The sequence below is a fragment of a genome, unplaced genomic scaffold, assembly GCF_019419815.1.
Source record: "Pyrus x bretschneideri cultivar Hongxiangsu unplaced genomic scaffold, Pyrus_bretschneideri_v1 Contig28, whole genome shotgun sequence".
NCBI classification, from domain to species: Eukaryota; Viridiplantae; Streptophyta; class Magnoliopsida; order Rosales; family Rosaceae; genus Pyrus; species Pyrus x bretschneideri.
This window is the reverse complement of record NW_025999590.1, coordinates 4,906,410-4,918,399: the sequence shown is the minus strand read 5'-3', so window position 1 is coordinate 4,918,399 and position 11,990 is coordinate 4,906,410. Positions and strand designations below refer to the sequence as shown.

Sequence of the window (11,990 nt, the reverse complement as noted above, 5' to 3'; positions counted from 1 at the left end):
ATAATTTCCCCTAGCTGTTCAGGCTGTAAAAATGGCGCCTGCAGCTTACAATATGCACACGCGAACACACTAGCCAGCACTTCGTCCGATCCGAACGACAGGCGCGTAGCGGGCTTTCCTAATTACACTAATTAACCATATAATTAGCTTAATTAGGTTTGCTTAATTACAGAAGATCGGAATATGTTCAGAGTGAAATGTCTGTAAATCTACCAGCACTGGTCGGTTTCCCATCTCCGGCTAGTCGACGACGACATTGTTGTCGCGTAAGCGTAAGAGGAAGCCACGCCCGTCCTCGGCCGTCCGATCATCATCTTGCGGTCGTAATCGGCGCGTTTTTGCGCGTCGGAGAGAGTGGAGTAAGCCTCGTGGACTTTCATGAACTCGTCCGCGGATGATTTCGCAACGTCCGGGTGCAAAACTCTCGCTAACTTGCGGTACGCCGACTTGATCTCCTGGCACGTGGCGCCGGCGTGAATCCCGAGCACGTCGTACAGTGAGGAGCTTGATCCAATGCGGGGTCGCGGCCTTTCAACCGTCGATGCGCACGAGGCGGAGACGCGGAGGGGCCGGTAGCTGACGGAGGAGGGAGGAGCGCGGGGGCCGTCGTTGGCGACGGAGAAAAGAGGAGAGGAGTGGCAAGTGAAAGATGAGGAGGATATGGAAGCCATTTTTGAGATTGTTGTTGTTTGCTTCGAAATTTTGATTGGAAGGAGTCGGATCTGTGGCCGAAGGAGTGGGAGATTGGGGATTTATAGAAAGTTGGGGATAAGATGCAAATCACGGTTAACCGTGGTTAAAAGTTGGGGGTTGGGTTAACGAAATATGAGGCCTTATCCATTTGGGAGAGTGTCCGACTCAGCGGGGCGTCGGTGTCCATTCCAATGTCCAAAATCTGACACGGCACATGGTATGGGCATTACCATTAGATATACGGTTTAACTGTCTTGGTTTGGGTTGGGTTTCACTCGGTTTTTGACTAGATTTTGTAGTGTGAGGTTGACAAATGGCAACAATGCATTGGACCTACATGGACCTTGATAGGTTAACCAATAATGGAGTGACACCTTTTCCATTTTTAATTTTTGCGAAAATTCTAGTATTTGCATACCTCATAGTCCGGAGAAATTTTTTCGTAAACTGAATCATAGCGTGGTACGTCATAATATATTATATAAGTAGAGAAAAATTTTAATTTTCAAGTATTCTTCTGAGCACATTATAAAATTTTTTTATAAATTATGCACGTGGTGTATCACCGTGTGTTGCGGTAACATTAAAAAATCTCTCCATAGTATGGGTCTTGCGAATTAATAGTGAGAGGTGTGCTCAAAGATTCAATAATCAAGAATTTAACAATTAAAATTGTTAGTGCGTGTTATATTATGCTCTATATTAGGTGAACTCGTTATTTTGTTACATATAGTTCTTGCAACACAATCGTTGTTCGTATTAAAGTCAATCTTTTATTTAAGGGCGTGTTTGTTTATAAAGAGGGAAAGTGTAGCCTACCACTTCGCTCAAAGTGATGCTCCTTGTGTTTGGAATGTTGATCAACCTTTGTTCTTAGATGATTTGTTGGTTGAGGAATTTGTATGTTAAGTTTTTTTTTGCCTTGTTGACTTTTGTATCTAATTCCCTCTCTCAATGAAGTTCTATCACATCTTAAAAAAAAAAAAAAAAAGAAGACGCTAGAAGAATCAAAATATGCATCTAGAAGACTCGAAATATGCATTGTTCTCCCTTCTTATACTAAAAGTCCGCTCAGTGAAAAAAATAAAATTTGCTTTCTACAAGACTTATTTGATAGTTTGGATTTATACAAAATGCTCGGATTTTAGGCAAACAGATTCTCCCTTCTTATACTAAAAGTCCGCTCAGTGGAAAAAATAAAATTTGCATTTTAAGGAAATTACGTAATGTGAATCAAATTATTTAGACAGAACTAGATAATTTCTCCATCGCAATATTTTTATTTAATTAAATAGTTAAGTGGTTTTATACATAGAATCTTTAGTTGTTTTCGTTACCTAATAACTAATAATATTAGTGAAAAACAATTAAGGAATATAAATATAATTTTAGTCCAACAAATAGATTCTTATGGGTACAATAACGGTTCGATCCATTATTATTTCAATAAAATAACGTAATCCTAATATAAAACAAGTAAACAAAGCAAAAAAGTCAATTAATTGTGAAGCTAAATAGAGAATAAACGAGTTCCTCAACAAAAAAAAAAAAAAAAAGAATAAACGTAAATATCTAGTTTTTAATTAAAACTACATATTAATAGCACTCACTTTGTCAATAAAAAAATAATAATGAAATTACAACTATAACCTCTAATACATAACTAAAAAATGTGAGAAAAGAAAAAAAATTGAGGCATTAAAGTAATTTCAAACAAACAACATTTGCCCTTTTTTTAAACCTCACAACCATATCACCTTATCCTTATCCTCTAGACACACTCTCTCCACATAACTGCCAACACTTTCTACTTTTTTTTATTTTTTTATGTTTTTTATCTAATGCCTGCATAACTCTTGCCGATTTTTTCTTTTAAAACAATATTTGAGAAAAAAAAAAATTTTATTTCACACACATAGACCGTGTGGCATTTTCTAGTATTAATTATGGAAAACGATTCTTTCCGGATCCCTTTCTTTTAATCCACCAAATCAGGGAATCAACGTCGTTGAAATTTGATCAAATGACTGAAGTTATGATAACTTTTAAAGTTGGTCTTTATTTGTAGTCGTTGAATCAAATTTCAACGACATGAATTTTCTGATTTGATAGATTAGCAAAAAAGATCCCTTTCCATTAATTATTGACGCGGTTTGTTGAGAGGCAACCGCTGGACAGGGAAGCACAGCTGGGATGGCCCACCGCAGCGGAAACACGAAAGCGGTGTAAACGACGGGCGGCCGACTTGGCACGTGGGTTACCGCCATGAGGAAGGAACGGTGGTATTAGAGTAGTAAGGCCACCAATGCCAACCCGCCACGTCGGATTTAGGAACTCTGTGGTCCCATCAGCGAATGTGACCGATCTTATTTAGGTTTATCCATAGGTAACCAAGAGTTCCAATAAGGATAAGACCAAGTTCGTGTTTCAAGGTTCCTAGGATAAGACGAGAATGACACATCAGAAAATGCTGAATGTGACTGCTTATAAACTTATGCCGTAATTTTATGTTTAACGCTATATATTCGATTTCTGATGTTGATAAATTACCTAATAATGATTAAAGAGAGGTTTAGACGGGATGTTGAGGAGGAGTGAAAGGTGCAATCACATAGGATTCTAAATTTGAAGGAGTCCCTACATTTTTGCCATCTAATATTATGTAATAATGTTCTATATTTCAAACAAATTGTTTTTGTTAGTACTTTAAAACTGCATTGTGCACTCCATATTAAAGATTTTTTTCTTCTTTCTAAATATAAAATTTTGAAGTACAATGGGATATTTTGAGTGTTTAATATCACCCCAAAAACGAAAGTTTCTTAATTTTATTATATAACAACGGTATATGTTAAAGTAAAACTTTAAAGTTAGAGGTTTGAAGTTTTTATTTTTCATGTTTGATTGTTTAAGACAAAACTACTTTTGATTATTTAGTGAAGGTTATGTTTGTAGATATTTTTATTTATCATTAAGGATACTTGTAAACATGCAAGCAGTAAGTGCTAAAATTTGTTTTTATTTTTTTATTTTTGAATAAACAATATTATATATACTAAGGGGGTGGAGGAGTGGGCTAAGCCTCAAAATGAGCTAACAATAATGTGGTTCAAATTTGCCTTTGACGATAATTGAACCTAAGACCTCTCACTTTCAAGTGAGGATGAATACCACTAGACCGTAGTGCTAAGTGGCTTTTTTTTTTATTTAAGTGAAAGTTTTCTAGTATCAATACATTGTCATACGTTTTTTAAAACTTAAAACTATCTTAAGGAGGTCCTCTTTTACAAATTTTGCACAAAGTTCCCAAAATCTCAGAGACAGCCTTGAAGAGGCTAAAATGCTTACGTGAGTTCTTTTAGCTGTCAAAAAAGTAAACTACCGTGACAAAACCACCAACTGGTTTCCCAAGTCTAACTTTGTGCGGTTCATTGTATAGTATAATGTTCTGGTATTGTCGCATAATATGGGTAAAGATTCAACGTATATAAACCAAGTACCCATCAAACGCAACGTGGTAGTGACTCAGAGGGAAGCCATAATTGTGTGATCTCCAAGCTGAAACCCTAGTTCCCTTCCCACATGGGCCATGTCCGCGTGAGGAGATCCAACGTTTATCTCGGTTTACTAAATTACAACACAAAACAATTTAAACCAGGTTAACACTCTCTGAATTTTGTTCCCTTTGAGTACGTGTGCAGTTCTGCTTTTTTAAATCTTAATTTGTTCTCTCTTTAAGCGTTAAGCAGGCAAGAGCAGAGATCTAAGTGCGGACGATGCGCCCCGTATTCGCGGCGCAAATGAAATTTGGGCGATGCAGCGTTGCATGTTAGAAATTTAATTGAAGAATCAAATGATGGGTAAAATGATTGGTGGCAGCAATTCAGCGAAGTGAAGCACTCGAGGCTCATGTGAAGTACTCGCTTCATTTCAATTGACTTCATGTCCCAATATAACTTGATTTGAATATGCTCGATCGATTGAAGAATCAGATGATGAGTATGAATTTCTATTCAAAACTGTTTGTTATAGATTCATAGAACTTCGTATTTATGATCATAACAGTTTATCTTATAAATCATTCTATAAAAATTGTTTCTGCAAGTACTTGATTAAAACAAAAGCAGTTTAATCATCGAACTATATAAAACAGATGAATGGAATTGATAAAAGCATTACGAACTGTCTATGTATTTACAGAGATGATCTTTACGGAGTGATTCATAATATGATCAATTTTAATCATAAACACAAAGTTCTGTAATTCAAACACAAAGAATTTTGTGCAGGAATCCTACTTATACTTGAGCAGCCAACATATGATAATTAGGCTACTTGTAAACATCATATTTGTGAGTCCAACTTAAGAGGATTTGTGTTTGGACCCATATCATGAACTCTTAAACAGGTCCAAACAAAACTTCGTAATTAATCGGTAGAGTTTGGACCATCTTGAAACATGTCTCATATTGAAAATTAACCTTATGAAATCAAATATCCGACAAGTGACTTGAATCATGACGGGTTTTTACTGTCGAGATAAGATCGGATCTTATTCAAAGCACTTCATTATGAATAAATGTCTTCATGTGGTCCTACGTTAGTATGTCTTACATCGGAAGACTCTTGAAGTTAAATATCTTTACATTGAAACCACTACTACTTGCATCAAAGTCTTTTGAATAAAACCTCACACCAAGCACAAGTGGTTAAGTTAGAAGCTATATTGATAGTGATTAGTCATGTACCGCTAAACCGTCTCCAATGACAAATCAATTTTGGTAATTATTAATCAATGAAATTAAAATCTGTTTCTTTAATTTCAAGTTTGATCCTCTATGTGAAGATGAAGCTACAGAGTTTGAGCCTATGAAGAAACCCGGCTGCGGAAGATGAACAATCAAAGAGCGGGAGAGCGGACGAAGGCAATCCCACATCGACGGTGGAATACAAGATTGGTTGAAGCGGAGTGGATAAAATGGCCGGACAACAGAAGCAAATAGCATGATCCTTCAGGCAGAAACGGGATATGATGAGTGGTCATAATTCGCGAATTAAAATGCGAGAGATGGGTGTCCGCCCTAAAGCCTGTTACGACAATTGGACACTCTCCTCTTTTACCATCTGATCCCCATCTCTTTATTTCTTTCTTAAAACGCCGCCAAACACCAAAATTCAGTAGCAAAACTTTTTTGACAAATAAGCATTCATTATTTTTAAATTTGGCTTTCGGTTACAACTTTTCCAAAATGAAAAACAATTATAAAAAATAGTAACACAAATTTAAAAAGTTAATAAAATTGAAAACAAAATGATTATTAAATTACTTTCTAGGAAGATTTTTTTATAAAAGAAAACTAATGAAAAATGTTTGTTAAAATAAAGGGTAAAGTGAATAGTATAAGATTGACTACTTAGTATAAAAATGTAGTTTTTCATTAAAATTAACAGTATCGAGAGTTTTTTCGTTAAAATTCTCTATTTATAATTGTTCGCAAATAACTATTCCATTTATGTAAGTAGTGCCTTCAAGTTTTGATATGAACATGTAAAAAGATTTGGTAAAATTCTAAGATGTTTTATTTTTTGTTAAAACATAGATAAAAGCACTTTTGGTTATCTTCTAATCCTTATAGAGGCCACCCCAAACAAGCCCTAAAACACCTTTGGGTTTGTTTAGAAATGACTGAAAACGTTTAGAAAAAATGTTTTATGTTTCCAAAACCATTTAAAAGTATTTTACGTAAGAAACACTAGTTACGTGATTTGCACAAAGCAATAAGCGTTTTTTCAAAATTCACTTACTATTTTACTAAGAATCATTTAAAAAAACATTTTAACCAAATGATTTTAATCATTTTAATAGCATTTCCATTCGAACTGTTATCATTTTAGATCTTAACTAATCGACCAACACTTCCAACACTTCAAGGAAGTCCATGAGTACAAACTACTTATATATCAATAAGACAACATTAATTAACACATAATCGTATTTCAGTATCACATTAATTTTTCCGTATATAAGTCACTCTCATGAGCTACATAAAATAACTCCATTTCTGTATAGGTGGTACATATATACAATAACCCTAATCATCTGAAGATTATATACAGAGAAATATAAATATTTATAAAAAATTTGAAACTGAAGACTCTGAGTATATTGAATCTAAGCCGTCCATGACATCCAAAGCATTACTCTTTCGCTTAAGCAAGTTTCTACACCTTGAACCCAGCTCCCTTGAAGGGGAACTCCCCGTGCTCTTGCTCAAAGCCAAAACTCCTCTTCTTTTCCTCTCGGCAATCGAAAACTCCTGACTCTTACTGATCCCGGGAACCCTTCTCATTCTCCCGATCACCTCGTCTAACAGGTTCCGGTCTTCTTCCGAGAGTTGGACTTTTTGGGACTTGGTGTCGTAGGTCTTGGTTAGAAACTGCTGCATGTTGGAGTGAATGTCCAACCCTTTACGAGTTGGAGACCGCGTATGCAAAGGCTTCACGCCATGATCTCCTTGTCTTACAAGGTTGATCAGATGGTGAAGCCATGTGACTAGTTCGAGGATGTAGAGATCCGTCTTCTGCTTGTCTGCGTGATATAGCGTCTGGAGGCGGATCAGGTTAACTTGTGAGGATCCGTTCTTACCAAACTCAGGACTGTAAAACAGAAAACACGGTCAGAATTGAACTTAATCGCTTCGATTGACGTTAGAAAATATTGAGAGAGCGCAAGAGAGGGGCCTTGACTGACCCAGAATTCGCCCATTCTCCAACCCACCCGAAGCCTTGATGTGCTCTGCCACAAATTGCAACATCAGGAAAACAGAGATTAGTGGAAGTAAGACAGTAACGACAACGCGTAATAAATTTCTTTGCTGAGCTTGATTCAAAAGAATGAAAACAAACACGGGCAAAGCATTGACAGGAACTTCCGATTAGCATGCTACAGAACGTACTTGGTCGTATTTGTGGAAACTGGAACAAGCCAATGGAGAGTCTTTTCCATTTCTTCCTTGACCCGAGGAACAGAGAGCTGCAGAAGCGCAACATAAAAAAGGATAAGACGATTGGAATGCTGAAGCTCCAAGATAAAAAACCAAAATCTAATGACGAATCTACAATATAAAATAATGGACAAATGTGTGTTAAATGCATTGTGATACCTCTTCCTTGGCATCAAGAGTCTGCAATCGGGATCGTAAAGCTTGTTTAACAGTAATTGGTAGACCTTGATATAATGTGTCCCGTGTGTTTGGTGGGAGGGAGGTTGGTCGGGACGCCTATTAGGATTAATCATTCATGAGTACATTTTATTTTGCAAATGCATACCAAGTATATGAGACACACAATATACGGAAATGGAGAATTAAGCTTACAATGTTATCAATTTGGTTGATCATGTTAGCGTAGTGTAGCGCAAGACCAGCTACTCCTAGTCTTTGAGGATCTTTGCTCTTGTCCGCACTAACCAAAGTCAGACCTGTAAATAGAAAGCTTAAGTTGTTCATTATGTTTGAGTCATGATGAAGAAAGCTCTTATGAACAATTCCTTGACATCCACTAAGGCGTATGTATACAGTTATCAATTTTTGCTCTCGGAGTGAGAGACTGCTCCTACCATTATGTCCAAATGCTTCCAAGATTGCTTGATGTGTATAAGTAACAATATCAACAAGTTTCTCGACAATCTGCAAAGAAAAATACAATGTGATAGCAATAAGGGAAGATGAATACTAATGAAATCCTTTTGTGCCCCGTTGAAGGCAAATAATGAACTATCGCTGTGCATTGTTTTGAATAATTTTAGCAAATGGTAGGAAAGAATTATGCAATTTGAAAAGTGTTTGACGATGGTACCTGATCCAAATTTTTAGACCAAAGAGATTTCTTTTTCAAGCTTCTTACAATCTTTCTTTGTTGTTTTACATCACTTAACAACATCATCAGAGTCTCTCCTGAAAATACAAAGAAAAAAAGCATCCATAAATGTCTTTCGATGTTATAAACTAGACTATTCAAATACTCAAAGGATGGCACTCGCTGAAGCCCCAAAACAGAAAGCAAACCAAAAACAAAAATCGACGAACCTCTTGGAGGGAGATGCAAGGTTTTTGCTTCCTCCACCTTTCTCCGGTAATCTTGTTCAAATCTGTCCAATGCATTTAACTCATGGTATAATTCCTACAAATGTCGATAAAATTAGTCTCTTCAAGTCGACTTCAATATATACAAATTGTTGGTTGTTATGAATCTCCAACTTACAGAAGTATGCTGAGCAAGAGTGGTCAATTCCTGCATCGTCATGTCTACCTCTGATCTTAGTTGTTCGTACCCTAAATCATCATCTGAATCTAGTCTGAAATTCAAATTCACAGAAGATATTAAAATGGCGGAAATTCATCAATATAATCGCAGCAGCATAATTCTCACAAATCAACCCACCTTGACAAGTATCGACCCAGGCTATGCCACTGTGGATCTTTACACAAGTCTCCAAACCTTATTACTTCACGTGCGAAAACATCAAGCTCTTCCCTACAGACGCGCATGCAAAAAAAAAGGGTAACATAACAGAAGGCAATGAATAGCTTCAACTAAATTCAACCTCTTCTCTACACAACAACCACCTTTTGTCAGAAGCGGCAATGCGTAGCAACTCCTTCATATCTTTAGAAACTAATTTTTGTACAGCTTCCGAATGTAGAACATCTTTCTTTAGAAACTGGACGTTTTCGTCTGATAGAGATTGGAGCAAGTTTGCACCTTTGGTGATTGTATTAGCTACTTCAAACGACAATATAGAGATCCTATTGCCTCTAGACACCCCGCCAGCAAGAAATCCGCTATTGACAGTCAAATTCGACATGCTACTTCCGAGCGTATCCAAAACATCTACTGCCCTCTCCAGGCCAACAATGCCAGCCTTTCCTATGAACGAGTTCTTCGGGGTAACCTACCATAGAAAACACAACATTAAAGCAATAATGCCACAAATATAAAAGTTTTTTCAAGAGTGCTTCTACTTAAGTGACTAAAAGTGTTATCTGACAACCAACAGCTCTTATCACTACATTTGACATCAAAACTTAAAAGCATATATGGGTCGTAAGAGGCGGCTTATGGATAAGCATTGAGAAAGTACTTCCAAGTGTTTTTTCCGGGAAGTACTTGGGTTTTTAATAAAAATCTCGACATGATTATACCAAAATCACTTCTAGGCAGAAGTGCTTCCAACATTTTCCAAGTTAGTATTTCCCTAAACCGTTCCAGTACAAAACTAAAGCAATCGATACCTTGCTAATAGCAGTCCTAGCCGGAGTTGAGGGCTTCAATTCGCGGGAAACTGAAGACTGCAGCTCGCCGGAATCAAACCTGTTCGGTGTTTTCCGCGGAGCAATTCCTTCGGAAAATGAAGGACTAGAATTCTCCTTGTTCTTGCCGATGCTCTTCACCGACCTGAGTTTCCCGGAAAATCCAGCACTTTTCCCTCCGCCGTGATCGGGATTTTCCATACCAGACACCCCGCCCGAGCACACCCCACCCATCGTTTGCCCCAATTCAAAAAACCCACAAGAGCTTTCCAATTACACCTGAATAAGCAAACAAAACTCAGTTCACAAGCTCTGATTTCCTTCTTAGTTTTCTCGGCAACCAAACACATACAAACAAATAAAAAACATGAACCAACCAACCAACATACCTTTTTGCAGAGATGATCCTTGAGAACCCAGTAATTTTCTCAGCAACCAAACACCGTTTATCAATCAAGAAAACAAATGCAGAGAGTTGAAAAGGAAGGAGAGTAGAAATTCTAGAGTTAATATGTTTGACTGAAAAAAGAAATGGTGAGAATTTTCTACGGGACTAAACGCGTAATTAGGAAAACCGGAAATCTCGTGTGAAAATTGGGAATATCTTGACTGGTATGAAATTGCGAGAATTGGATTTGAATTTTGGGAAATCTTTGGGTATGAAATGTGGATTAGCAGTTGATACTACGAAAATTTGAATTTTAAATTTGATATTATGAATGAATGAATGCGTGATTGGGTGGTGGAGGGAAAAATAACATGGAAATGTCAAAGTCCCCGCCTACTTTGTCTGCCTCTTTTTCCTCTTTGTCTCGCCTGACGTGTCATTGCCATCTTTTTCGTTTACCAATTCAGATCCTGTCCTAATCTCGCAACTCAAATCAACGGAACAAAATATCTGGACTGTTCAAGAGAGGGGGCGAAAGAGATTTAGGTTTTTTGTTTGTGTAAGGTAGGTTCATGTAACAGGTTAATGGGTGTTGTAAAATTTAAAATGAGTTATCCGAATTTTTTCAACGTCAGTTTCGAATTACGAGATTTAAAGATGATCTTATTTTATGACTGTATTTTTTAATAAATCAATGAAGGGATATTAGAAAGAAAGGAAATTCATAGTTGGAAAACGAATTGGTTTCATGTTCTCCAATTCCTTACTTCCCTCAATCTTGTCAACTAAATGTGTCAAAATCGAAAATAATTAGACTCGAAAATGTCATAAAAACTTGTGTAGAGATGGAAGAACAAATAACTAGGAAGACATTTCTCACAAAAACAATGATTTCATGTATTTTGGTTCTACGTAGCTCTATGCAGTCAGTGACAGATTCATGATTTGAACTTTGGGGGTTCCAATGTTAAATGTTCAAGTTTTTGAAATAGAAACAAGACTTGAAGCGCACAAAAAATAAAAAAGTAAGTTTATTTACTGAGGCATTTCATGGAATACTTGGTGGGCTTGTTATCGTTAGCCAAACTATACTGCACACATGTCATCAAATATCAACACATGTCGAAGCAATCTAATGAGTGATGTCAAGAAAATTTGTTGAGTATTGTTGACGCAACCCATTAAGATATGCCTAGTAGACATTACATCAAACACTTGGTGGTAAAATAATGTACACATATCAAACATTCAAAGAGTCCTCAAATAGTCTTCGCATCTACATTTCCCAAACTTTGAATGGTTCCAAAGTACATCCGCCCCTGTATGCAATCTCATGTGAATAATGATAAAGTCAAGCAACACTGACGACTATCTCACCTTGTGCAATGAACCACACCAGATGAGTATCGGGATAGTATAAAAAAATCACACATTAAAACTTTTGAATTATGTTGTGTGGATGTCTTTAGTGTAAAAATGTTGGGTTGTTAAATGAAATATGACAATCTTGAACTAGAACCACTGTGGTCTTCAAGTCAATATTTGATTTGTCAACGATTTGATGATCAAGAAGGATTTAATTATTACAAGTGCATGAA

General features: G+C 36.7%; 2 protein-coding genes and 1 non-coding gene across 3 annotated transcripts; 1 reads left to right on the top strand and 2 right to left on the bottom strand.

Annotated features, from left to right (window-relative positions):
* Positions 1 to 209: 209 nt before the first annotated feature.
* Positions 210 to 671, bottom strand: LOC125479129 (chaperone protein dnaJ 11, chloroplastic-like). The gene has a single exon (XM_048588164.1). It carries the CDS (start codon positions 669 to 671, stop codon positions 210 to 212), a length of 462 nt encoding a protein of 153 aa, XP_048444121.1.
* Positions 672 to 5,717: 5,046 nt separating this feature from the next.
* Positions 5,718 to 5,825, top strand: LOC125479390. The gene has a single exon (XR_007259951.1). It is a non-coding gene; the product is annotated as a small nucleolar RNA Z279/snoR105/snoR108 (small nucleolar RNA).
* Positions 5,826 to 6,672: 847 nt separating this feature from the next.
* On the bottom strand, positions 6,673 to 10,755 carry LOC103927743 (protein PSK SIMULATOR 2). Its single transcript, XM_009336688.3, has 13 exons — positions 10,394 to 10,755; positions 9,987 to 10,283; positions 9,321 to 9,646; positions 9,136 to 9,228; positions 8,956 to 9,049; positions 8,781 to 8,874; positions 8,551 to 8,648; positions 8,312 to 8,381; positions 8,070 to 8,173; positions 7,857 to 7,973; positions 7,650 to 7,726; positions 7,445 to 7,489; positions 6,673 to 7,350 (listed from the first exon to the last, which is right to left on the bottom strand). Exons 2-13 carry the CDS (start codon positions 10,236 to 10,238, stop codon positions 6,825 to 6,827), a joined length of 1,896 nt encoding a protein of 631 aa, XP_009334963.2. The 5' UTR covers positions 10,239 to 10,283; positions 10,394 to 10,755; the 3' UTR covers positions 6,673 to 6,824.
* Positions 10,756 to 11,990: the final 1,235 nt, after the last annotated feature.

Coding starts and splice junctions, on each gene's coding strand:
- LOC125479129 (XM_048588164.1), bottom strand. CDS start 671: ATGGCTTCCATATCCTCCTCATCTTTCACTTGCCACTCCTCTCCTCTT.
- LOC103927743 (XM_009336688.3), bottom strand. CDS start 10,238: ATGGGTGGGGTGTGCTCGGGCGGGGTGTCTGGTATGGAAAATCCCGAT. Junction 8,649..8,780: donor CTTGCATCTCCCTCCAAGAG/GTTCGTCGATTT, acceptor TTGTATTTTCAG/GAGAGACTCTGATGATGTTG. Junction 7,974..8,069: donor TCAACCAAATTGATAACATT/GTAAGCTTAATT, acceptor TAATCCTAATAG/GCGTCCCGACCAACCTCCCT.